Here is a 26434-nt window from a genome sequence, read left to right as displayed (position 1 = left end):
GAGGGTCTTTTTGTTATTACAGCATATGTGTAGTAGACAGAATGTTAACATGGTGCCCAAGATTTCCCACCCAGCTGTGTACACACCATGTATAAGCCCCAGGACTGAATATGACAGGTTTTGCTTCTCTGATTAGGTTGTATTATATGACATACTTGACTGTAAGAAAAGGAGATTATATGGATAGGCCAGGCCTAACTGCATTTTAAAAGCAGGGAGTTTTCAGGACTTCTCTGGTGGTTCAGTGACTAAGACCACGCTCCCAATGCAAGGGGCCCAGGTTTGATCCCTGGTCAGGGAACCAGACCCCACATGCTACAACAAAGACCTGGCACAGCCAAATAAATATATAAAAGGCAGGCAGAAGAGAATGTCAGAGAGATTTGAAACATGAGAGGGGTTTAAGGCACTGTGCCTGATTTGAAGATGAAGATACCATATGGCAAGAAAGACCAATGCCTCTTGGATGGAGCGGAGACTGGCCCCTGATGCCCAGGAGGAATCAGGGACCCCATCCCATAACCACAAGAAACTGAAAAATGCCAACAACAAGAATGAGCTTGGGGACTTCCCTGGCCATCCAATGGTTAAGACTCTGCACTTCCATACACACACACATGCACAAAAAAACAGAATGTGCTTGGAGGAGGATCTTCCCCCAGAGCCTCCAGACAAGAACTCAGTCCAACCAACAGCTAGATTTCAGGCTTATGATATCCTGAGCAGAGAACCCAGTCAAGCCATGATGAGGGCACTGACATACAGAACTGTGAGATACTAAATGGGTGTTATTTTCAAGCTGCTTAGTTTGTGGCAGTTGGTTATACAGCACAGAAAACTTGTCTGTCTCTTAAATGATTGGTAGCAGAGATGCACTGTACTAAGGCTCTGGGGTGGGAGCATGCTGGGTGTGATTCTGTGAATGGGGAGAGAAGGACAGAGTTCACAGAGGTAGTAGTCAGCTGAGCAGTAGCAACTTGTAGGCCTTGTAGGACTTCCTGAGGGAACGAGATGATACAACATTAGTGAGTTTGAGCAGAGTAGTGATACGATCTGCCTGTATTTGAAAAAGGCCACAGGCTGGTCTAAAAAAAGCAGATTGTATGGGCAAGGGTGGAAGCCAAGAGATGAGTTAGAAGGTGATGGAATAACCCAGTTGAGAGGTGATAGTGGCCTAGACCAAGGTTTAGCTCTTTGGTGGTGTTCAGTCACTCAGCCATGTCTGACTCTTTAGGACTCCACGGACTGCAGCACACCGGGCTTCCCTTTCCTTCACCATCTTAGTGACTTAGTGGGTTTAGCTCTTAGTGGTGAGAAATACTTGGATTTTGGACATATTTTGAAATCACAGTTTCACAGAATTTTTGCTGAACGATTAGACATGGGATGTGTGCAGAGGTCGGGGGGGGAACTATCAAGGGGACATTTCATGCAAAGATGGGCACAATAAAGGGCAGAAATAGTATGGACCTAACAGAAGCAGAAGATATTAAGAAGAGGTGGCAAGAATACACAGAAGAACTATACAAAAAAGATCTTCATGACCCAGATAACCACAATGGTGTGATTACTCACCTAGAGCCAGACATCCTGGAATTCAAAGTCAAGTGAGCCTTAGGAAGCATCACTACAAACAAAGCTAGTGGAGGTGATGGAATCCAGCTGAGCTATTTCAAGTCTTAAAAGATGATGCTGTTAAAGTGCTGCACTCAATATGCCAGCAAATTTGGAAAACTCAGCAGTAGCCACAGGACTGGAAAAGGTCAGTTTTCATTTCAATCCCAAAGAAAGGCAATGCCAAAGAATGTTCAAGTTCAGTTCAGTTCAGTCACTCAGTCATGTCCGAACCCATGAATCGCAGCACGCCAGGCCTCCCTGTCCATCACCAACTCCCGGAGTTCACTCAGACTCACGTCCATCGAGTCAGTGATGCCATCCAGCCATCTCATCCTCTGTCGTCCCCTTCTCCTCCTGCCTCCAATCCCTCCCAGCATCACAGTCTTTTCCAATGAGTCAACTCTTTGCATCAGGTGGCCAAAGTACTGGAGTTTCAGCTTTAGCATCATTCCTTCCAAAGAAATCCCAGGGCTGATCTCCTTCAGAATGGACTGGTTGGATCTCCTTGCAGTCCAAGGGACTCTCAAGAGTCTTCTCCAACACCACAGTTCAAAAGCATCATTTCTTCAGCGTTCAGTTTTCTTCACAGTCCAACTTTCACATCCATACATGACCACTGGAAAAACCATAGCTTTGACTAGACGGACTTTTGTTGGCAAAGTAATGTCTCTGCTTTTGAATATGCTGACTAGGTTCGTCATAACTTTCCTTCCAAGGAGTAAGTGTCTTTTAATTTCATGGCTGCAATCACCATCTGCAGTGATTTTGGAGCCCAAAAACATAAAGTCTGACACTGTTTCCACTGTTTCCCCATCTATTTCCCATGAAGTGATGGGACTAGATGCCATGATCTTCGTTTTCTGAATGTTGAGCTTTAAGCCAAATTTTTCACTCTCCTCTTTCACTTTCATCAAGAGGCTTTTGAGTTCCTCTTAACTTTCTGCCATAAGGGTGGTGTCATCTGCATATCTGAGGTTACTGATATTTCTCCTGGCAATCTTGATTCCAGCTTGTGTTTCTTCCAGTCTAGCGTTTCTCATGATGTACTCTGCATATAAGTTCTACCGCACAATTGCACTCATCTCACGCGCTAGTAAAGTAATGCTCAAAATTCTCCAAGTTAAGCCTCACTTGGATCAAGGAGTTTGTCTTACTTGGAATTTTTGTTAAGGGTGTGATAGTCTAGATGGATACATGCAAGTGCATGTTGGGTGGGGTGGGGTGTCCCAAAATACCCCTGTTGTAAGTGCCCATAGCAATTTACAGGCTCAGTAATAGATAAACAAGCATATGGACTACACCTGCCCACGATACCCTCAGGATTGCTACTTTCCCAAATCTCCCAGGTTCAGTACCTGAACCGAGAACTTCCAGATGTTCAAGCTGGATCTAGAAAACACAGAAGAACAGAGATCACATTGCCAGCATCTATTGGATCATAGAAAAAGCAAGAGAGTTTCAGAAAAACATCTAATTCTGCTTTATTGACTGTGCCAAAACCTTTGACTGAGTGGATCACAACAAACTGTGGAAAATTCTTCAAGAGATGGGAATACCAGACCACCTTACTTGCCTCCTGAGAAATCTGTATTCAGGTCAAGTAGCAATAGTTAGAACTGGACATGGAACAACAGACTGGTTCCAAATTGGGAAAGGAGTATGTCAAGGCTGTATACTGCCACCCTGTTTATTTAACTTATGCATAGAGAAAATCATGCAAAATGCCAGGCTGGATGAAGCACTAGCTGGAATCAAGATTGCCAGGAGAAATATCAATAACCTCAGATACGCAGATGACACCACCCTTATGAAAGGAAGTGAAGAGCATCTTGATGAAAGTGAAAGAGAAGAATGAAAAAGCTGGCTTAAAACTCAATGTTCAAAAAACGAAGATCATGATATCTGGTCCCATTCCTTCGTGGCAAATAGTTGGGGAAACAATGCAAACAGTGACAGAGTTTATTTTCTTGGGCTCCCAAATTACTGCAGATGGTGACCACAGCCAAGAAATTAAGATGCTTGCTCCTTGGAAGAAAAGCTATGGCCAACCTAGGCAGCATATTAAAAAGCAGAGACAGTACCTTGATGACAAAGTTCTGTCTAGTCAAAGCTTTGGTTTTTCCAGTAGTCATGTAAGGGATGTGAGAGTTGGACCATAAAGAAGGCTGAGCGCTGAAGAATTGATGCTTTCGAAATGTGTTGGAGACACATTTGTTGGGACTCTTCAGAGTCCCTTGGACTGCAAGGAGATCAAACCAGTCAATCCTAAGGGAAATCAGCCCTGAATATTCATTGGAAGGACTGATGCTGAAGCTGAAACTCCAATACTTTGGCTACCTGATGTGAAGAACTGACTCATTGGAAAAGACTCTGATGCTGGGAAAGATTGAAGGCAGGAGAAGGGGATGACAGAGGATGAGATGGTTGGATGGCATCACTAACTCGATAGACTTGAGTTTGAGCAAGCTCCGGGAGTTGGTGATGGACAGGGAGGGCTAGCGTGCTGCAGTCCATGGGGTTGCAAAGAGTCAGACACAACTGTACAACTGAACTGACTGAAACTTTGACCCAAGCAACTGGAAAAACAGACTTGCTATTTACTGAGATGTGGAAGAAAACGAAAGAAACAGGCTTATTTGGGGGAGGAGGCAGTTAGGACTCAGGTTTTGGACCTTTTAAGTTTTTAAGTTTGGAATTCTTATCAGATATCCAAAGTGGAGCTGGGACTCTGTCACATGCTGAATTTCTATTTATTTTAATCATTCAGGCGTTTTCCCCTGCCCTCCCACTATCCCAAACCCCCCAGATTTTGAGCTCCCCTGTGATCAAGGAGTTTGTCTTACTTGGATTTTTTGCTAGGTGTGGTGGTCTAGGTGGGGTGGGTTGGGGTGTCCCATTGACCCCTGTTGTGGGTGCCCGTAGCAACTTACAGGCTCAGTAATAGATAAACAGGCAATACGGACTACACCCGCTCGCGACGCCAGCAGGATTGCTACTTTCCCAAATCAAACAAGTCGTTCTTTTCCAAACCCAACCAGCCAGACTGCCTATTCCCAAGGCATGCGAGCAGAGGGCAGATTTGGCCTGGGCCCGCCCCCTCCCCCAGGGCCCCGCCCCTTCCTGGCCCAGCATAGGCTCTCACCGGAGGCTCGGGCCTCAGGCGACGTGCTAACTGTTCTAACAGTTGGGAGGGATGGGGCCGCGGGTGAGTCCGCTGCTGGGGATCCCTTCCTTTCGCAGCACTGCTCCCAGACACACAGACACACACATTCTCACCACTGACCCCCACCCCGCCCGGAGTGTCCCGTTCTCCCACACCCCCTCCCTTCCTCTCCCCTTTCACCTCCTCTTCCTCCCGCACCCAGCCCAGCAGTCTCCGCTCTTCCCCCGCCCCCGCCTCTATCCCGCTTAGTAGTCCTTTGTACCCTCTCCTCTGGTTTCTATCCTCAACACGTTCTCTTAGTCCACGGGAGGGCAAACGGGACCGGGCTTTGCTGCCTGTCCGTGACGACCTGCTCCTTCAGGCGATCGCCAGGCTCCAGTCCCAGTGTCTGTTCCCTGCTCTTCTGAGGTCCTCTGAGTGAGCCCTTTTAGGTGCGTGAGCCACTTTGCCTCTACCAGTGATCATACGTGTGCGTGTCAGGCTCTGTTTGGGGGTGGCTGTGAATAGAGCGAGCCTGTGCCGGAGATCCAAGTCTTACAGTGATCATACGTGTGCGTGCCAGTCTCTGTGTGGGGGTGGCTGTGAATAGAGCGAGCCTGAGCCCAAGTCTAAGTTCATCCATTTCTCCTACAGGCACTTCCCCATGAGGCCTCACCAGCACATCCCGCTCTCTTCCCTTCCCTTGCCTTCTGTGCCCCATAGCCCAGGTGAGGGGATGGTGTCGGGGGCAGTGGAAAGGGACTCCTGTGCAGGGAGGGGCCTGCCTCCGTCCTGGGCCTGCTTTTCACCGGTCTTAAGGGGAAGCTGTAGGGTTGGTTGAGGGTCTCAGGAAACTGCAGCTCTATCCATCTCACTGTCCTAAGTCCCTCCCTTCCCCGTTCTCCCAGTCCCCTTGACACTGCCCAGAGCCTAAGCCCCCTTCTCTTGCCTCTCTTGCGCTGCACCAAGCAGGTGAGATCCATCAACCAGGAGCCTGGAACTGGCAGTTGGATCCTGAGCAATGGGCAGGAGCAGTTCGACGGCAGTTGAATGCCTGGCTCCTCTTGGTCTCAGATGAAGAGGCATCATCTAAAGCCCTTGAATCTCCACGCTCCGTAGGTGTCCTGGACAAAGCAGAGCAGCACCAAGCCTGTCAGAGAAAAAAGAGGCAGTCTCTGAAGGCAGTGACTCGGTCTGAGCGGCCCACAGTGCTGGAGCTCCTGGTAGCTGAGCTCCAAACCCTGTTCTCGAAAGTGCTACAAGATGGCAGCCCTGCGGCGTGGAACTACCTGCACGCCGTGCTGGGTCTGCTGCCCCCATATCGAGCGCTGCTGGTCGGCCGCCTTGACTTGCTGCCTTTCCTAGAGCGGCTATACCGCTGGGCACCCTGGGTTCAGGCCCAGCTCCACTTGGATCTGCTGGATGCCATAGACCAGGCCTTTCCCCGAGATACCTCGTTGTTAGAGGGCACCTCCCATGTTGACTGCTATCCCCAGAAGAAGAGGTTCCATCATGGGACCCCATGCCCAGCATGCCCTTTTGTGCAGGCCCAGTGGGAAGGGCAGCAAGTCGAGGACGATTTGGCCACATGGCTGCGACCACTGACCCTGCCCGAGCTACAGCACAGCCTGGGTATTGTCTGTGCGGAAGTGGCCATGGAAGAGACCCAGTGGCTAGATGGCCTCAGGCTTCTGCCCTTGGCACTGGCGACTGACATCCCAGTACAGTATGAGAGCAGGGACACTGACAACACAGAGGAGGAGCCTGTTGGAAGAACAGAGACTAAGTAAGTGAGGAACCTAGTCCAGGGCTTTGAGCCAAGGAAAGAAAAAAACCTCTTCCTTTCTGTCTGCTAATAATCCCAGTGGTCTCAGTGTTAATCCCCTTAGGAAAATGCAGAAATTAATGAAAATCACAAGGCAACCTCGAGGAAGCCAAAGCTTCAGGAAACAGCCTGAGTTTCCAAGAGTTTCTAGAGTTCTTTCTCATGTAGTGCTTAGTTGTTTTCTTCACTTGTTCCGTAATCCCTGAATCTTGCCCCTAGGCCTACCTACTGCAGGATACTCAATCTGGATCTCTTTCTCCAGATGCTCCTAAGTGAGTGCCTCTCTGGGGGCCCCTCCCACTCGTCTATGTGGGAGGGGCCCCCTCCCACGTCTTGGAGCTCCCATGTCTTGGAGCTAAACCAGCTCCAAGGCAGACTAGAGTTGGCTGCACTGCCAGCTAAGACTTTTCATTCTGATCCTTCCAGAGTCTTCTTGCCCTACGAGTGAGGGACTCTTGGCCCTTGGGGTGATGATTTTCTCCCCAGTGTGGCTCTTAAACTGCTCTCTTAGGATTTCAGAATGCCTACAGAGACACCCTCTTCTCAGAGTTCTCTAACTCTAGTCTTGGAATTTCTCCCTGTCCCCTGGCCAGCTTCTCTGTGACACATTCTGGAAACTCAAGCTGTTTTCTGTTTCATATTCTCTAGGACTGGCTTGCAGGCATTCATACATTCACTGTCTGGGAAGAAGGCTAGTTTTACCTTCAATCAACCTTGGCGTTCTCAATTTTAGCTCTGTTTATGGCTGGGTCAGACTTCCCTGGTGGCTCAGATGGTAAAGCGTCTGTCTACAATGAGGGAGACCCGGGTTCGATCCCTGGGTTGGGAAGATCCCCTGGAAAAGGAAATGGCAATATACTCCAAGACTATTGCCTGGAAAATCCCATAGACAGAGGAGCCTGGTAGGCTACAGTCCATGGGGTCGCAAAGAGTTGGACACGACTGAGCGATTTCACTATATCACTATATATGGCTGGGTCAAGTTTTTCCTAAAGCCTTAGAGCCTTAACAGTGGGCAGATAGGTAGGCTCTTGGAGTCCTGATGGAAGGTGGCCAGTGCTTTCATTGTGTATGCCTTCAATAGCCCCACCAGATGCTTTTTTTTCAATGATCTGCCCTGTGCCCTGAGTATAAGTCTCCTTTCCTAGGGGAGCAATCTAGATTGAGTGAGAATGGGCTGAGATGCTGGCAAGAAGTCAAGTTCTTGGTCCTCTTTTTGGAGCTGGCAGTAAACCTCTGAGGCCTAGTTAATATGGCTTAATTTCACCATATTCCCCAGGACTGGCCTCCCAGGCATTCATACGTTCAAGAAGTATTATTGGATAAACAATATATATCAGGAACTGCTAGATGCTGAGGATAAGAGAGATTCAATGTCTTCCCTTGGGTTTTGCTGCTGTTGCTGCTGCTGCTGCTAAGTGGCTTCAGTTGTGTCTGACTCTGTGCAACCCCACAGATGGCAGCCCACCAGGTTCCTCTGTCCCTGGGATTCTTCAGGCAAGAGTACTGGAGTGGGTTGCCATTTCCTTCTCCACCCTGGGGTTTTACAGCTTAGTTAAGGGAGATAGATGTTAAATTAGTTGATTTAAGTAAAATAGCATTACAATTTGTGTTAAATGCTACAAAATCAAAGAACACTGCCTTTTCCCTGGCTCTTCCTCTAGGGGTATGTGTTTGTGTGTGTGCATGCACATCAGAATTAGGAGAAAGCACATCAGAGGAGTTTGGGTTTAAATTTGGGTTGACAAAATACCTTGAAGGTCAGGAAGTGAAATAAAGTGGAAAGTTTCAAAGAGGAAGGAGTAGTCAGTGTTAAACTCTATCAAGACAATTAAGAAAAATCTGAAAAAATATTCACTGGATTTAGCAACAAGGAAGAGGTTGGTGAGAGCAGTTTCAGTGTAGTTTCTTGATGAGGAAGGCAGACTGTAGTGCATTCAGAAGTGAATGGAAGGGGAAGAAGTGGAAATCAGGTTTCATTCTTTCATGAAGCTTGGCTTGAAAGAGAGCGATTAGGACAGCAGATTGAAAGAACAATGGTGTCTGAGTAGGACTTTCAAAAAATGGAGAGGTGTTTATAGCCCTCAAGACAGTCTTTGAGAAGTTGGTGCTCAATAAATATTTGTAGAGTGAATGAATAAGTATAGGCTAACAATGGAAGAAGAGGAGATTAAAAATACATCATGAAGAGGGGAGAAGGGATCCAGAGCACAAATGGAGGAATTAGTCTTGGAAAGAAGAAGGTCACTCCTTCCACTCAAATTTGGAGGCAAAAGTAGAATGGAAATATGTACAGATAAATGTGTGGGAAGGCAGCTGAACTTGAGGGAGTTATTTCATGGCTGAGAGCCTCAGTTTTTACTGGGCAGGGACAGAGGCAAAGAAGGGGACTGGGAGCTCAGCGGGGCTGGGCGTGGGAGTGGGGAGGTGGAAGCCTGCAAAAGCAGTCAAGGAGACTGCAAGGGGTAGCTGCCTGAGGACTTGTACTAAGACATCAAGCAGAGCAAGCCCACAGATGAGAATGGACTCCAGGAGTCTATACAGGAGATAATATTTCTGTTCTGAGATCTTCTGAACCTGCTTAGTACAAGTAGGGCTTTAATTATCAAGGAAATGAAACTTTAGTGCAGTAACACCATTAAGATGTCCTGATCTAATGTCAAAATCACAAACCCTGTTGTTGATGTGAACTTCACTTAATTTAATTAATTTATTTATTTTTGGCTGTTCTGGGTCTTCATTGCTGCCAATGGGATTTCTCTAGTTGCGGAAACCTGGGGCCACTCCCTGGTTATAGTGCCAGGGCTTCTCGTTGCGGTGGCTTCTTTTGTTGCAGAGCACAGGCTCAGCAGTTGTGGTGCGAGGGCACAGCTGCTCTGCGGCATGTGGAATCTTCCAGGACCAAGGATTGAACCCGTGTCCCCTGCATTGGCAGGTGGATTCTCAAGCACTAGACCACCAGGGAAGTCCCGGTGTGAACTTTAGGGATGGCATTGTAGCCCTGGGGTAACTTGTTCTGTTGATCTAGATTTGGGTTAATTAATGGCATGAATATACTTGGACTGATTAAGTCTAAACTGAATTATTCAGAGGGTTTTTGGTTTGTTTTATTTTTGTGCTCTGAGTTTACTCTAACCAAATTTGTTAGTCCAGGTAATTGACTTTTGGCTTCTCTAATAATTAATTTTAACTTAATTTTAATTAATTTTAATTTTATCAGCTGGAATGGTAGAAGGGTAGGAAGACTGATGGTATTGGTGCAGGCTTAAGGGTGCTGAAGGATGTATAGTTGGATCCCAGCTGGGAAGAGATGGATGTGAAGGTGGAGTTTGGGTGATGATGGAGAAAGAGCAAGAAAGAACCCCCAAGCATGGAGATCATGAAGAGTTGGAAAGGAGGTATAATGGGGACAAAGATAAGAGATCTAGAAGGCTAGGAACATTGCCAGAGAGGAGATATCTAGGACTGTGGGCTTGCAAGGTGATGAGTTGGGACAGCAAAGTATTCCCATGACTTTTACTGAGTATTATGTAACACTGATGTCATAGTAATCACAATCAATCAGAACGACTACTCATTTATCAGAAAGGGAAGGGTTCTTCACACACAGATCTGAATGACTGCAGCTGCCTGGGCTGTATTTGCTTAGCATGTAAACCTTTGGGTGTAGATGGTTGACAGGCTCTAACAAGGCCACATCAGGCCCTCTCAGGCACCTAATCTAGCTCCTTTGTTCACTGGCAGACAGAGGCCACCTGACTGCTTTGCTCTGCCTCTTCTCTCCTGACTTTGTATCATACAGGTCTCAGCTGGACTTGGAAGTTCCTGAGGAGAAGACCCACCAAAAAAGAAGCACTGGCTTCTTACCACAGATTTCCCTCCCGGGTAGCCAGATAATGGCTGTTATGAAGACAGAGAGATACCTGAAGAAGATCCACTTCCTTTATCTCAACGTGGCTCCCAGCCGTTACTTTACGTGAGAGCCCACGCCCAGAGCCCTGACCTGCTCCTCCCACTCCCTGACTTCCCCCTACACTATCTTCCCCTCCTCTCCAGACCTGCTACTTTCCCGTCTTTCCTCTCCCCTCTCATTTCTTCTGTCTCCCGGGTTCCCTCTTTCTTCCCTTCTCCGCCTTCTCTCCACTCTTCACTTCCTCTTGCTCCCCTTTGCTCTCATGGCTTTTCGTGTTAGTCATTCTTTTCTACTTTTTGCTCTGTTTTCTTTATTTGGTCATCACCTCAGAAGGGAATTTGATGGTGAATTCTTCTAACTCCAGTGCAAGAATCAGGTGTTCATTTAAATCTTTGTGTTTCACAAGGCATCATTTTCCTTAGACTACTTTCCTTTAACTTTTACCTTTTGGTCCTCGTTTTATCTCTGTGCTATGAAAACAAGTCTTCTTCCGTATGACTCGAGAGTCATTCATTCATTTTCTTCCATTAGATCAAAATCTTAGTATTTTTAAAAGCCCTATTCAAGTCTCTTCTCTTCCCAGAAATATCAGTAGTAATTACCATTAATCAAGCTTTTTTTTTTTTTTAATACCTGTGTCATTTAATCCCCACCTACCAGTTAGGTGCCATTATTATTCCATATATGAAATGAGTAGACTGATGCATAGACAGGTTATGTGACTTGTCCAAGACCACATAGTAAGTGGTAGAAACAAGACTGAAACCTGGCACTGTCTTAACTCAAAAGTCCATACTCTTGAGCAGTATCTGATATCTATTCCCAGGAATCTATATATCCTGCATACACTGACCTCTTTCTCCTGAACTTCAGTGGGACTAATGATCTGTACCATCCACTGATTTACTGATCAATTCATTTAACAAGAGCTCACTGAGAGCATTGTGCTCATTATTAAGCAATTGTCTCTTGGCTCTAGTTCTGCTCTTCTCTCTTTGCTTTGTAATGCTGGGGCTGGGACTCTGTAAACTTCATTTCTCTTTTTTCAGCTAGCTTCCTGTTAGGTTTGATTAACAGGGGGTGCTAGAACGAGACCGGATAGCAGGATAAAAGGAGAAGGGACTTTGTCCTTCCTCTGCTTTTCCTTCATATCATTGCCCCAGAAATGGTCGTTCACTCTGCCAGCAGCAGGCACTTTCTGAAGCAGCCTCTTCCTGATCCTGGCACTGCAAGAGGGATCAATGCCAAACCAAGGGGTAGCGCCTTCCCATCAGAGTTCCGAATCATAGCTCTCCAAGACCCCTCCTCCGAACTCCTCCTCTGAACTCCTTATTTACTAGTAGCAGCCAGGTGGCATTCCTTAGAAATCCAAGTCCCTGTACTACAAGCCCCTCCTCCAAATCCATGGCTTCTGAGAACCCAAACCTCTTTCCTTTGTTCCTCTAATCTCAGGGCTGGCATCCATTTCCTGTAGTTATTGTCTCTGCTCTACCTTAGTTTTCCCTTTTTGCTTTTCAGGTGTCCTCTGACACCTTTTCTGAAACACAGTTTCTTTATTGAGTTCACTTTGTTGAAATGCTGAATGCAATTTCTGTTTTCCTGACTGGACTCTGATATAGTACTTGGCATCATGAGTGGTCTCCGGAAACAATCCTCAAATATGGGTTTCTGATATTGATTTGGTAATGTCCTTGGCCTTGGACAGTACTAGGCTTTTTGCTAATGGGAAATAGCAGGCTAGTAATCCATGACCTGTGGTGACATCACAACTGACTGAATTGTCGCTGTAGTTGAAGATGATGAACTACCTACTGACACCTAGTGGCTGCTACACTTAACTGTCCAGCTGTAGTGACAGTAATGGTAGCAATGTGGGATGGGAGCCCTGTTGACAATGGTGGAGAGCCTATAGAAAGAAAATGACAAGCTTAGGGCTTTCAACTATCAGCTCAGTCATAATCAGAGAAGCAACATATTCAAAGATAATTAGGCACAGAGAGAAACAAGAAACCATGAGCAAGAGAACTAAAAAAGCAGTGAATAATTACAGGGCCCGCATCTGCCCAAAAAGAAACACAGTGAAGTGAGTTTTGCACTTGTTGCTGCTTTTCTCCAAACAGAGATTCCAGTAGAGCAATGGTGTGTCAGTTTTACTATATGCTCCGGAAAGATAGAGAAGATCTGACCTTTCATCAGACTCAGAATAGTAAAGAGCAGAAGTGGGTTTAAAGCAGATTTGGTTTTAAAACAAAAGAGCTGGGGGCCCACACCAAGGAGGGAGGTGTTTTCTGGTTCAACCTGTGTTATAACCAGAGTCCCCTCTGGAAGCCCAGGGGATTTAACTTGTGAGTTCTCTTAATGATTTTCACGTTTTATCTAGATACTTTGCCCAGTTTTTATAGCTGTTCTCAAGGGGAGTGTTGGTCCATATTGCTAGTGCACCTTCAGTAAAAGTGGAAACCTGGCATTTTTTGTTTCACTTTGAGGTTTTCTTTCAGTGTGTTTGCAATTATCAAAATTTTCTTATATTTGTCCTAGATTGCCACACTTGCAAGGATCTCAGTTCCCAGGCAGGGATTGAACCTGGGCCACAGCAGTGAAAGCCAGAAATCCTAATCTCTAGGCCACCAGGGAACCCCCTGTCCTAGATTTTGATTTATACTTAGGGAAGACTATATTCCTTCACTTCCTTAGGGTCTTTGCTCAGCTCTCCCTGACTCCTGCCCTGTGCAGGAAGAATAGCTTCCATTAAGAAGGCCACAGGGGAAGGAGCATCCCCTTGGGAAGTCAGGCCTCAGTTAGGATAGGTAGCTATCCTGTGGGATGCTGCGTAATCCAGCGGTTAGGAGAGGGGGGCTTCAGTCAGATAGATTTGGTTTTTAAATCCTGGGCTTCCCTGGTGGCCCAGTGGTAAAGAGTCTGCCTGCCAATGCAGGAGATGCAGGTTCAATCCCTGGGTGGGGAAGATACCCTGGAGAAGGAAATAGCAAACCACTCCAGTAGTCTTGCCTGGGAAATCCCATTGACAGGGGAGCTTGATGGGCTAGAGTTCATGGTGTCACAAAAGAGTTGGACATAACTTAGCAGCTAAACAACAAAAATTCTTTCCTTAACTGCCTTGTGCAAACTTATGTCTTCTTTTTGTTCAGTTTTCTCATCTGTAATTTGGGGATAATAGTATACTTGAGAAGATCTAGTCACTTTGTCAAAAATGAAATAAAGTTTTTATATGGTTTGACTTACTGAGTTTATTCTGATATCCAAATATATGCCCTTGAGTCATTTGCTTAATAATATATGGGGGGAGTGATGGGGGAGAGAGAGAGAGAGAGAGAGAGAGAGGAGGTCGGTTTTACCTTTTAGGCATTATAGGCATTGGACCTGGGACACACAGCTTTTAAAAGGCTAAACATACTTTTAGTGCTTACAAATATTACTGACTCCAAGTTATGAAAAGAAAACCACAGGATAAAAATTAATAAATGCTTTATTAAATGTGCCCAAGCATGGCATTATGGCAACTAGTTTACTTCAACTAGATATAGCATATAATTTATATGTTATATACTTACATATAGAGTGTATTTAATGTGGGATATGGGAGCATTTTCCTGAAATAAGACAACTTACTAGGATTAAAAGATGGCTCTGGAGGAATTTATCTGGTTCACTAGATGGCAGTTTTCTTCTTTATTGGCCTGTGTCTAGTGTTCTAGTTACCCTTGCTTTCGCCCGGTCCTCAGTTACTCCAAACAGCCTTCCCTGATTATCTCTGCATGTTATTTCAGTGTGTAGGATATACATATTTTATCATTTCTAAGATGTACATTTTTTTCACATTTCAACATTTCTGAAATTGTCATGCACCTTACAAATTGGTGGCATATCATATTGATAGCATTTTTTCTTTTAGCGTTTCATAAAAGAATGCTGCAGCTTACAATTGATAACATCTTAGATTTCATGGGATGTAAGTTCTCTGCATCTGGAGATATGAACTTCTTGGAACTGGCTAGTAGCCTTTTTCTTTCTTCCCACCTGTTTTTGGCTTCCTTTTTCTTCTTAATATCACATCTTTCTGGCTTGAAGAAAATTCTGCTCTCTTTCCCCTCTTCCCACTGTCTTCCACCTTCCTTTCTGCCTCCTGGTTTCCCCTTTCTGCCCTTCTTTTGTCCCTCCCTGGAGTCTGCACAAGTTCCCAAGGCCCTCACTGATCCGTGCTCTGGTTCAAAGGCCTTACAGCCTGATGGTGGTGCCAGCCAACAAGGTGAATCCCGAGCACTACATCTTCTCTCCCTTTGGGATCCTGCACATACATCCCGTGGAGGGCAGTGAGGCGATGACACTGGGTACCTGGCACCACCACTCTGTCCTCTGGCAACAGCTCCAGCTTATTCCATTCTTCAAGTATTGCCTCTTACGCAAGGCCTTAGCCAGGTGGGTGATGGTGGCTATGGGGTTTGGGAAGAGGCATCACAAAGAGCCACGGTACACTGTCACTTCCCTCTGGTTTGTAGCTGGAAGAAGGGTGTGAAGTTGCAGAGGCTGCACCAGCATCGGTCTTTCCTAGAGAAACACCTGCTCCTGGCTGTCCCCCACTTTGGAGCTGGGCTGCTCCATGTCAGCAGGTGAGTCTTCAAGTCACACCTTCTATAGACTTTTTAAAAAAGTATTTATTTATTTGGCTGTGCTGGGTCTTAGTTGATCTAGTTCCCTACCAGGGATTGAATCTAACCCCACTGCATTAGGAACACAGAGTTCTTAGCCGCTGGACCACCAGGGAAGTCCCTGCAGTGGACTTCTGAAAAGTATTTTATAAGCAGTAATATACATGATCATTTTAGAAGATTTGGAAAATACAAAAAGAGCACAAATGAAAAACTCTTCAGTGTCACCATCTACAGATAACCATGACATTTTGTCACATATTCTTACAGTCTTTTCTCCCATCATATATACAAATGCAATCATACTTTACATAATTGTTATGTAACCAGTTTTTTCTTCTGAAAAATATATTCTGAACATATCCATGTATTAATAAATTTTTGTATCAACTTTCTCCAGATTGTCCAGTTATTAAATATCAAATCTGAGGATGTAATGTAGGTATTTGAAACTCTGCTCTTACCATGGTATTACTTGAATCCTTTTTTTTTTTTTTAAGAAAAAGTTTCTCCCGTTTTCAGTTCTTGCTTACTTTGTCTGCACAACTCCTCAACCATTGCAGTTATCTTCTGTGATAGGAGTTGCAAGCTCAGATACCTGCAGGGCCCAAGGAAGAGCTGTGAAAGAAACACAGTGGGCTGCTTTCAAGACATTAGGGACCATGGCACTGCAGTCAGCTTGGGGATTGCACCTGAAGAGGACAGTCACTACTCAGTTCCAACTGATTCTTACCATTAGGAATATGGATCCAGCACGTCAGCCACGTTATTTTTTCAGGATGACCTAGGAATCCACATTTTGTTGTAAAATCTCTTAATTTTATCTGGTTATCTTTTAATTTTTATTAAAACACCAAAAAGTTTTATTAAAACACTGTGCTGGCCAACTCTTAGTGGTACATACAAAAACTCTTTCATTCTGAATTTGGCCCATGTGCTACCAGTTCACAACCTCAGCTCTAGATTTTCTCCAGTCTAGCTTAATCATCATGGCATAATTGGATGCACAGATCCAAATTTAAGTCCTAAACACTAGCAAGAGACCTTACTCTTTGAGCCCCAGTTTCCTGATCTGAAAACAAAAGATTTTTGCTACTCAGTTCAGTTCAGTTCAGTTTAGTCGATCAGTCACGTCTGACTCTGCAACCCCATCAACTGCAGCACGCCAGGCCTCCCTGTCCATCACCAACTCCTAGAGTTCACTCAAACTCATGCCCATCGAGTCGGTGATGCCATCCAGCCATCTCATCCTCTGTTGTCCCATTTTCCTCCTGCCCCCAATCCCTCCAAGCATCAGAGTCTTTTCCAATGAGTCAACTCTTTGCATGAGGTGGCCAAAGTACTGGAGTTTCAGCTTTAGCATCAGTCCTTCCAATGAACACCCAGGACTGATCTCCTTTAGAATGGACTGGTTGGATCTCCTTGCAGTCCAAGGGACTCTCAAGAGTCTTCTCCAACACCACAGTTCAAAAGCATCATTTCTTCAGCGTTCAGTTTTCTTCACAGTCCAACTTTCACATCCATACATGACCACTGGAAAAACCATAGCTTTGACTAGACGGACTTTTGTTGGCAAAGTAATGTCTCTGCTTTTGAATATGCTGACTAGGTTCGTCATAACTTTCCTTCCAAGGAGTAAGTGTCTTTTAATTTCATGGCTGCAATCACCATCTGCAGTGATTTTGGAGCCCAAAAAAATAAAGTCTGACACTGTTTCCACAGCTGTTTAAAAAAAAAAAAATCACAGTCATAACCAACTCTTTGCAACCCTTTGGACTGTAGCCTGCCAGGCTCCTCTGTCCATGGGATTTTCCAGGCAAGAATACTAGATTAAGTTTCCATTTCCTTCTCCAGGGGAGCTTCCTGACCCAGGGATCAAACCAGCCTCTCCCAAGTCTCCTGCTTTGCAGGCGGATTCTGTACTTGACGGCTTCCCTGATAGCTCAGTTGGTAAAGAATTTGCCTGCAATGCAGGAGACCCTGGTTCTATTCCTGGGTCAAGAAGATCTGCTAGAGAAGGGATAGACTACCCACTCCAGTATTCTTGGGCTTCCCTTGTGGCTCAGCTGGTAAAGAATCTGCCTGCAATGAGGCAGACCTGGGTTCCATCCCTAGGTTGGGAAGATTCCCTGGAGAAGGGAAAGGCTACCCACTCCAGTATTCTGGTCTGGAGAATTCCATGGACTATAGTCTATGGGGTTGCAAAGAGTCGAACATTACTGAGTAACTTTCACTTTAACTTACTTTCACTTTCTTTACTCAACGAACCAGCAGTGAGAATTAAATGAGATGATGAATATAAAGTACCATGTTCAATGCCTCAGTAGGAACTGAGTAAATGGTACCCATATGATCATCCTCTGTTTATCAGGGAGTCCATTTTTTCAAGGATATTTTGAGATGTAGATTTTTCAGGGTGGTTGTGGGGGGAATAAATAACAGAAGTGGGTTTCTTCAGGGATGGTCAGCCCATAGAGAAGATGGAGTTTCTTCACCTCTGATTCTAAAACCTGCCTGTCCGTCCAGACTGTAAAGACCTGCGGCTTTCCTTATTCCAAGGAAGAAGCCTCTGCAGTCTCTCCTCCTAAGTCAGACCCTAGGATCTCTTTGACCTTCTTTCCTGGCAGAAAGGGTTACCCAGTGTAAACATTTGTGCATACCCCAAACCTTTGCCAAAGAATTCCACAGTCAGGAACGCCCTGGGCTTAAACTCTTCCAAAGAACCCTCAAGAGGAGGCTGTCACTGTCGGTCACTGGGAACATTATGCTGTCTCTAAACCTTTGTTCATTTGGGGTGAGCTGGGCTAGGAATACGTCAAAAGAGTCCAAGGAAGGAGGGCAGAGTCGCCAGCTCTGACCAGTTTAGCCCTTGATTCCAGACTTCTGCAGGAGCTGCACTCTGTGTCCTGGCTCCCCCATGAAGCAGATCAGTGCTACGAGCTGCTGGACCTGAGGCGGGCTCTAGCCAAGGAGAACCACAAGGCTCTGCGGCTGCTCTATCGCTGCCTGCGTCTCTGCACATCCATCCTTCATCTGGTAAGAGGCTCCCATTTATGGTGAGATTTTTCTCCAAGCTGAACATGCCAAGGTTTCAGCTATCTCTTGGCTTAAGCTTCCCAGTGTGTTCTGGACTCTGCAGTGGGCTCAGAGTCTTTGTCCTGTTTACCAACAGCAGCCTGTACTCTAGGTGGATGGATTAGTAACAAATAGGCAGAGGCTTAGAGTCAATCTTTTCCTAAAGGCTTGAGCAGAGTCGAGAAGGAACATAACAATGTCTGATTTTCAGTCATTTGTGCCAGGAGCAGTAGAGAATTTGAAAGTTGGGATCCTGATCTTATGTGTTTCTGGGCTTATCTCGGAACCTCTCGAACTTTTGATAGGTCACCGTGGCTGATAGAAGCATCCAGTCATGGAGTCCTTCCTTCTTGTGCCTACTTTACGTCTGCGGTACATGCCCCCTGTGCGTGCGTGCTCAGTCTCTCCGTCATGTCCGACCCTTTGCGACTCTTATGAACTGTAGCCCACCAGGCTCCTCTGTCCAGGGGATTTTCTAGGCAAGAATACTGAAGGAGGTTAACATTTCCTACTCCAGGGGATCTTCCTGACCCAGGGATTGAACCCACATCTCGTGCATAACAGGTGGATTCTGTACTGCTGAGCCATTGGGGAAACCCTTCCTTATGTATACACCCATATAATAACTACCGGCAGATCAAGATATATAATGTCTATAGAACGTCAGCAAGTTCCCTGGTACTTTCTCATCAGTGCCTCCACAAAGGTAACCACTGTTATGACCTCTGTCACCATAGATTAGTTTTGTCTGATTTGAAATTTCATTTACTCTTTGTCTGGCTTTTTTTTTCAGTTCACATTATGTTAGTGAGATTTATCCATAGCACCATAGGTGGTAGCAGTTCACTCTTTTGTATTGCTGTGTAGTCTTTTACTATACAAATGTGCCACAATTTCCGGAGAAGGCAATGGCACCCCACTCCAGTACTCTTGCCTGGAAAATCGCATGGACAGAGAAGCCTGGTGGGCTGCAGTCCATGGCATCACAACTGAGCGACTTCACTTTCACTTTTCACTTTCATGCATTGGAGAAGGAAATAGCAACCCACTCCAGTGTTCTTGCCTGGAGAATCCCAGGGACGGGGAAGCCTGGTGGGCTGCCGCGGGGTCGCACAGAGTCGGACACGACTGAAGCAATTTAGCAGCAGCCACAATTTATTTGTTAATTCTCCTGTTGATGGATATTTGTGTTAGTTCCAGTTTTTTACTATTGTGGATAATCTTATGAAGTTTGTATGTTTTTTGATAGACTTAAACCCTCATTTCTTTGGGGTATATATTCCAGGAGTGGAATTGCTAGAATAGGGTTTAGGTATGTTTAACAGTGCCAAACAGGTTTCTAGAGTAGTTGTTCCAGTTTATATTCCCATCAGACTTCTAGTTGTCCTGTGAGCTCATCAGCACTTGAGAGTGTTGAGGTTTTTAATTTTAACCATATTGGTGAGTGTACGGTTTTAGTTTGTGTTTCTATGATCACCAGTGATGTTGAGCATCCTTTCAAATGTTTATTGGCCATTTTGGTACTCTTTTCTGTGACGTATTTAACTCTTGTTCAGTTTTGATTGGGTTGTCTATTAATTTGTAGGAGTTCTTTTATATATTCTGCATATAAGCCTGGTATCAAATATATAAATATTGTGGACATTTATCCCAGTCTGTGGTTTGCCTTTTTAATGTTTTAATAGTGTCTTTTGATGAGCACACGTTCTTATTTTCTTGAAGCTCATTTTATGATTATTTTTTGGTTAGTGTCCTATCCCGTATTCGCCTATATTTTCTTCTAGAAATTTTATTACCTTATCATTTACATTTAGTTGTATGATCTATTTCAAATTAATTTTTCTGTATGGTGTGAGGTAAGAGTCAAGTTTTATTGTTCTCATTTATGGAAAAGACTGTCCTTTCCCTACTAAATTACAGTGGTGTCTTTTTCTTAAATCAGATGATTGTGTATGTGTGGGCCTGTTTCTGGACTCTCTTCTGCTCCATTAATCTATTTGTCTATTTTAATTATTGTAGCTTAATAATAAGTCTTAATATCTGGTATTGTAAGACCTACAGCTTTTTGTTATTCAAGATTTCCCTAGGTTTCTTAGTTCTTTTAATTTCTATATACATTTTCAGATCAGCTTGTTAATTTCCACAAAATACCTTACTGGAATAATTTTTTTTTATTCACTTGCTTTAAATCTATAGATCAATTTGGGGGAGAATTGATATCCTAACAATATTTAGTTTCCTAATCAATGACATAGATCTATTGATTTATTTTTATTTCTTTAATTACTTTTGACAAGATTTTGCAGGTTTCCTGTAGAGGTCTTGAATATATTTGTGTTCATTAGATTTATTGCTAGATACTAGACACTTTTTGTTGCTATTATAAATGATATTTTAAAACATTGCTGTTTTGTGATAGTTGCTATACCATATACAAAAATTAATTCATGGTGGGTAAAAGACACAGTAAGTGCAAAAAGAAAATTTAAAAAGCTTTCAGAAGGTAACATGAGATAATATTTTTATCATCCCAGGGTTTCTTAAAACAGAAAAATTAAAAGCCATAAAAAACGTGTCTATATTAAAATTAACTTTTTAAAAATCACCATTGAAAAAATGAAAGGACAAGCAAATACAACACTTGCCACTTCCTGTGCTGCTGTGTGGAGTGGAATGGAACCAGTCCCTGTTGGCAGTCACCCCAAAGGTGGGGTGCAAGGGCAGTAAGGCAGAATCAGTGACCATCACAGCTGGCAACTGAACTGTTACAGAACCAAGCTTATAATCTGTGCTGAATAAAAGCATGCTGCTGTCCATTAAAATGTAGCATTATTGAATAACTCAGATAGATTAGAAACAAATAATGATGTTATATGTGAGTGTTTTAGATACTCATCAATTTTTAAAGAAGTTTCCATCAACTCCTAGTTTGTTAAGAGGTTTTTTTCATGAATGGGTGTTGAATTTTGTCCAGTGATTTTTTTTTTCTTCTTCTTCTATTTAGATGATCATGTAATTTTTCTCCTTGAGTCTGTTAATGTGGTGAATTGTCAGTGTTAGACCACCTTTGCATTACTGGTATAAACCCATTTCCTTCCTTTCTTCCTCCTTCCCTCCTTCAGTAGTTGAGGTGTGGGCTTAACTGTTCCTTGGCATGTGAGATCTTACTTCCTTGACCAGGGCTCGAGCCTGCGTCCCTGAATTGTAAGGCAGATTGTTAATCACTGGACCTCCAGGGAAGTCCCCTAACCAGCACTCCTGATTCCTTGTTTCCTGTTGTTTTTTTTTTCACAGCTCTCATAATTTTTTCATACAATATAAATTTACTATTTATATGTTTATTGTATATTATTTATTATGTTTATTGTATGTACTCCAACAAGATGGTAGGAATTTTTATCTGTTTCATTAACTAGTATGTTTCTATTACTTATTGTAGTGTATGACATACAGTTGGTGCTCAGTGAATGTTTGTTGACTGAATAAATGCCGAGTTTCTATCTATATCTTTCTCCCAAGCAGAATAAAATCTTGGTATTCTTCTAATTTTCTTTTTCTCCTCTTCCTACCTTTCACCCTTCTCATTATGCTTTTTCTGATATCTCCTGGAATTTTAGTCCTACATTGTTACAAATATTTTTGTTTTATAGCTTCTCATTTAGAATTAACAATATATTTCATAATTTTTTTTTTCTCATTGCAACTTCTTGTAGACCACTTTATCTTCTTGTATTCATTTTCTTCTGTCAGAAATATACTCCTTTTTTTTCCAGAGAGAATCTGTGGATGGTAAATTTTTAGAGTCTTTGTATATCTAAAAATGTCTTTATTCATCTTCAAACTTCAATGATAACTATGGCTAGATATGGAATTCTAGGTTTTTAAAATCTTCTTAGAACTTTAAAGATATTGCCCCTAATGGTAAGGTTTTTAAAATGTATGCTGATTATGTTCTGTTGTAGTTATTATTGTTGTTACTTTGTTTTTTTTAATAAGAATCTCCATTTTCTCTCTATTTTTATTATTTTTTTTTGAAGTATAGTTGATTTACAATGTTTCTTTACCAACTGAGCTATCAGAGAAGCCCCATTAGAAATCTCCTTAGAACTTTAAAGATAATGCCCCTCAGTTCAGTTCCGTCACTCAGTTGTGTCTGACTCTTTGAGACCCCATGGACTGTAGCACACCAGGCTTCCCTGTCCATCACCAATTCCCGGAGCTTACACAAACTTATGTCCATCAAGTCAGTGATGCCATCCAACCATCTCATCCTCTGTCATCCCCTTCTCTTTCTGCCTTCAATCTTTCTCTGCATCAGGGTCTTTTCTAGTGAGTCAGTTCTTCGTATCAGGTGGTCAAAGTATTAGAGTTTCAGTTTCAGCATCAGTCCTTCCAATAAATATTCAGGACTGATTTCCTTTAGGATTGACTGGTTTGATCTCCTTGGAGTCCAAAGGACTCTCAAGAGTCTTCTCCAACACCACAGTTCAAAAGCGTCAATTCTTCGGTGCTCAGCTTTCTTTAATGGTCCAACTCTCACATCCATACATGACTACTGGAAAAACCATGGCTTTGACTAGACAGGCCTTCATTGGCAAAGTAATGTCTCTGCTTTTTAATATTCTGTCTGGATTGATCATAGCTTTTCTTTCCAAAGAGCAAGTGTCTTTTAATTTCATGGCTGTAAGTCACCATCTGCAGTGATTTTGGAGCCCCTAAAAATAAAGTCTGTCACTGTTTTCATTGTTTCCCCATCTATTTGCCATGAAGTGATTGAATCAGATGCCATGATCTTAGTTTTCTGAATGTTGATTTTTAAGCCAACTTTTCCACTCTCCTTTTTCACTTTCATCAAGAGGCTCTTTAGTTCTTCTTCGCTTTCTGCCATAAGGGTGGTGTCATATCTGAGGTTATTGATATTTCTGCATATCTGCATATCTCAGGTTATTGATATTTCTCCCAGAAATCTTGATTACAACTTGTGTTTCATCCAGCCTGGCATTTCACATGATGTACTCTGTGCATAAGTTAAATAATCAGGATGAAAATATGTAGCCTTGATGTACTTCTTTCCCGATTTGGAACCAGTCTGTTGTTCCATGTCCAGTCCTAACTGTTGCTTTTTGACCTGCATACAGATTTCTCAGGAGGCAAGTAAGGTGGTCTGGTATTCCTATCTCTTGAAGAATTTTCCACAGTTTGTTGTGATCCACAGTCAAAGGCTTTGGCATAGTCAATAAAGCAGAAGTAGATTTTTTTTCTGGAACTCTCTTGCTTTTTCGATGATACAACAGATGTTGGCAATTTGATCTCTGGTTCCTCTGCCTTTCCTAAAACCAGCTTGAACATCTGGATGTTCATGGTTCACATACTATTGAAGCCTGGCTTGGAGAATTTTGAGCATTACTTTACTAGCGTGTGAGATGAGTGCAATTGTGTAGTAGTTTGAGCATTCTTTGGCATTGCTTTTCTTTGGGATTGGAATGAAAACTGACCTTTTCCAGTCCTGTGGCCACTGCTGAGTTTTCCAAATTTGCTGGCATATTGAGTGCAGCACTTTCACAGAATCATCTTTTAGGATTTGAAATAGCTCAACTGGAATTCCATCACCTACACTAGCTTTGCGCATAGTGATGCTTCCTAAGGCCCACTTGACTTCACATTCCAGGACGTCTGGCTCTAGGTGAGTGATCACATCATCATGGTTATCTGGGTCATGAAAATCTTTTTTGTACAGTTCTTCTGTGTATTCTTGCCACCTCTTCTCAATATCTTCTGCTTGCATTAGGTCCATACGTTTCAGTCCTTTATTGAGCCCATCTTTGCATGAAATATTCCTTTGGTATTTCTAGTTTTTTTGAAGAGATCTTTAGTCCTTCCCATTCTATCGTTTTCTTCTATTTCTTTGCATTGATATAATGTCCCTAGTGGTAAGGTTTTAAATAGATTATACTCTATTGTAGTAATTATTGTTGTTGTTTGTGTTTTTTTTAGAATCTCCATTTTCCCTCTATTTTTATTATTTATTTAATTTTTATTGATGTATAGTTGATTCACAATGTTGTGCCAATCTCTGCTGTACAGCAAAGTGACTCTATTTTACACACACACACACACATATATATATATATACATTCTTTTTAAAATATTATTTTCCATTATAGTTTATCCCAGGATATTGAATATAGTTGCCTGTGCTATACAGTAGGACCTTGTTGTTCATGGTTTTATCCTTGGTGTCACCGGTAAGTCCTCTTACAATGTGAGATGATACCTTATTTTTATAAACATTTACAATGGAACTAACCATGCCAGACTCTGTGTTAAGCAGTTAGGGTTAAGTGTGACAGAAGCAAATAAGGAGTAAATTCCTTGGAGAATTTACAGTGTGGTGGACGAGTCACATGAATTGATAATGGTGCACTGGACTAAGGATTATGGTATAGGAACCACTGGATGTTGAGGGCATTGCTAGAGCATGGAAGAGGACACCTCACCAAGTATCCAGGGCAAGTTTGTATACGACATGCCTAGCTTCGGTTTTAACTGCCTTGTGTCTGGGTCTCAGAAGACTAGGATCTGAGCTCAGGATGAGCAGAATTCAATTCATAGCTACCTCATAGTTCTCACCACAAGCTCTGTTGATCATCAAAAAGGATAGGAGAGCAGCAGGGACAAAAGGGTCCATCTGGCCAAACATACCTTCCTGGTGTCTCCCCTCTGTTCCTCATCAGGACAGGCCAGAGAGGTGGCAACTATCAGCACTCTTGTAGGCTGAGGAACTTCCCAGCTGTGAGATGAACCTACAAAGAAGCTCCCAGGCTTTTATCCCACATTTCCCGTCCCCCACTAGAAAGTCTATGTCAGTAGCCACAGAGAGCTTCTGCTCTCACAGAAGGCTATGTTATGCTGGTCAGCATGCCATATCACCCAGGCCTAGTGACTGGACACCATAACCTGGAATAATTACTGAGCCTTATTTGTTGAATATCTTTTTTTTTTTTCTTTGTCTAATCTATGCATGGCAAATCTCTCTATTTACACACGCACAAACTTTCTATTTGAGTTCCCCGCCAGGGGCATTGGAGGAGACCCTGGTTTGATTCCTGAGTTGGGAAGATCCGCTTGAGAAGGGATAAGTTACCCACTCCAGTATTCTTGGGCTTCCCTGGTGGCTCAGATGGTAAAGAATCCACCTGCAATGCAGAAGACCTGGGTTCAATCCCTGGTTTGGGAAGAACCCCTGGAGAAGGGAACAGCTACCCACTCTGGCTTAGAGAATTGCAAAACTGAGCAACTCTCACTTCACTGGGAGCATTTGGCAGACAGGCCTGGCCTATCAAATCAACTTATTGTAGCCTCTCAATATATGTTCCCCATTTCACATCTTCTCTGGTCACTTAAAGATTTCCAGGGCCAATCTCTACTAAGAAGCAGCCCTCCATCTGCATATCTAGGGTCGAGATTTTAGACTCTGAGACCCAAGAGCTTTGCAACAGACCAGTGGGTGGCCAGTTTGGTCTCTATCCCCCTTTCTCCAGTGAACTTTCCACACTCCTGACAGATCCACGAGGATACATACCACATGCAACAGGGCCTGCAGAAGCGGCTGAAAAACTGCAAGAGGATCAGGACAGACCAGACCTCCGTGTACCTTCAGAAGGTGCAGTGCGAGCAGCTGGAGCAGAGGCTGAAGCAGGCGGAGGCCTGGTTGCTGCAGATGGGACAGCTGGCCCGCTTGGTAGACTATATGATCTGCCAGAACCTCGTGTCCATCATAGAGGAGGAGATAACCTCTTTTGTGGCCAACATCCTGCAAGTGAGGTGGTGGATAGCATGGGGGAAGGTGGGCAGGCAGTCAGGGGCCGACTGGTGGGGAGCAATACTGCCCTCTGGCCCCACAACCTCTCCTGACCTTTCTTTACAGGCCCCAAGGCAGAAACCTTTACTCTCAGCACAGCTGGTCTTTGACAGTCGTGGTCAGCTGTCTCATGAGCCCTGTATTGAAAATATGATCCAGATTTTAACTGTGGGCCTAAGGTCTACGAAGGCCTCTGCCCTGAAGGTATTATGGCTTGGGCAGGGGGCTGGCTGGAGGAATTCCCTACAGGGAATACCCTGTTCCTATTATCTAGAATCAGAAGCACTCAACCTGGTCTGAACCCTCATTGTTTGCTCTTTCTGCCCCTTCTTTG

General features: G+C 43.8%; 1 protein-coding gene across 6 annotated transcripts in view; it reads left to right on the top strand.

Annotated features, from left to right (window-relative positions):
* Positions 1-4488: 4488 nt before the first annotated feature.
* DNHD1 (dynein heavy chain domain 1) overlaps positions 4489-26434 on the top strand; it is a 77483-nt gene continuing 55537 nt past the window's right edge. The window contains exons 1-9 of one of the 6 annotated variants that reach the window (XM_061380560.1): positions 4489-5211; positions 5414-5487; positions 5732-6545; positions 10387-10560; positions 14731-14934; positions 15015-15125; positions 18044-18200; positions 25804-26058; positions 26167-26304. In XM_061380560.1, the coding sequence (XP_061236544.1) occupies positions 5424-5487; positions 5732-6545; positions 10387-10560; positions 14731-14934; positions 15015-15125; positions 18044-18200; positions 25804-26058; positions 26167-26304 (1917 nt within the window). In that variant the 5' untranslated portion in view covers positions 4489-5211; positions 5414-5423. The remainder of the gene's footprint in view (positions 5212-5413; positions 5488-5731; positions 6546-10386; positions 10561-14730; positions 14935-15014; positions 15126-18043; positions 18201-25803; positions 26059-26166; positions 26305-26434) is intronic. The other 5 variants (XM_061380559.1, XM_061380558.1, XM_061380556.1 and 2 more) reach the window with 5 other exon arrangements.

Source organism: Bos javanicus, chromosome 15, assembly GCF_032452875.1.
Source record: "Bos javanicus breed banteng chromosome 15, ARS-OSU_banteng_1.0, whole genome shotgun sequence".
NCBI lineage: Eukaryota > Metazoa > Chordata > Mammalia > Artiodactyla > Bovidae > Bos > Bos javanicus.
The sequence above is the reverse complement of the archived record's forward strand: the minus strand, read 5'-3'. Positions and strand labels throughout refer to the sequence as shown.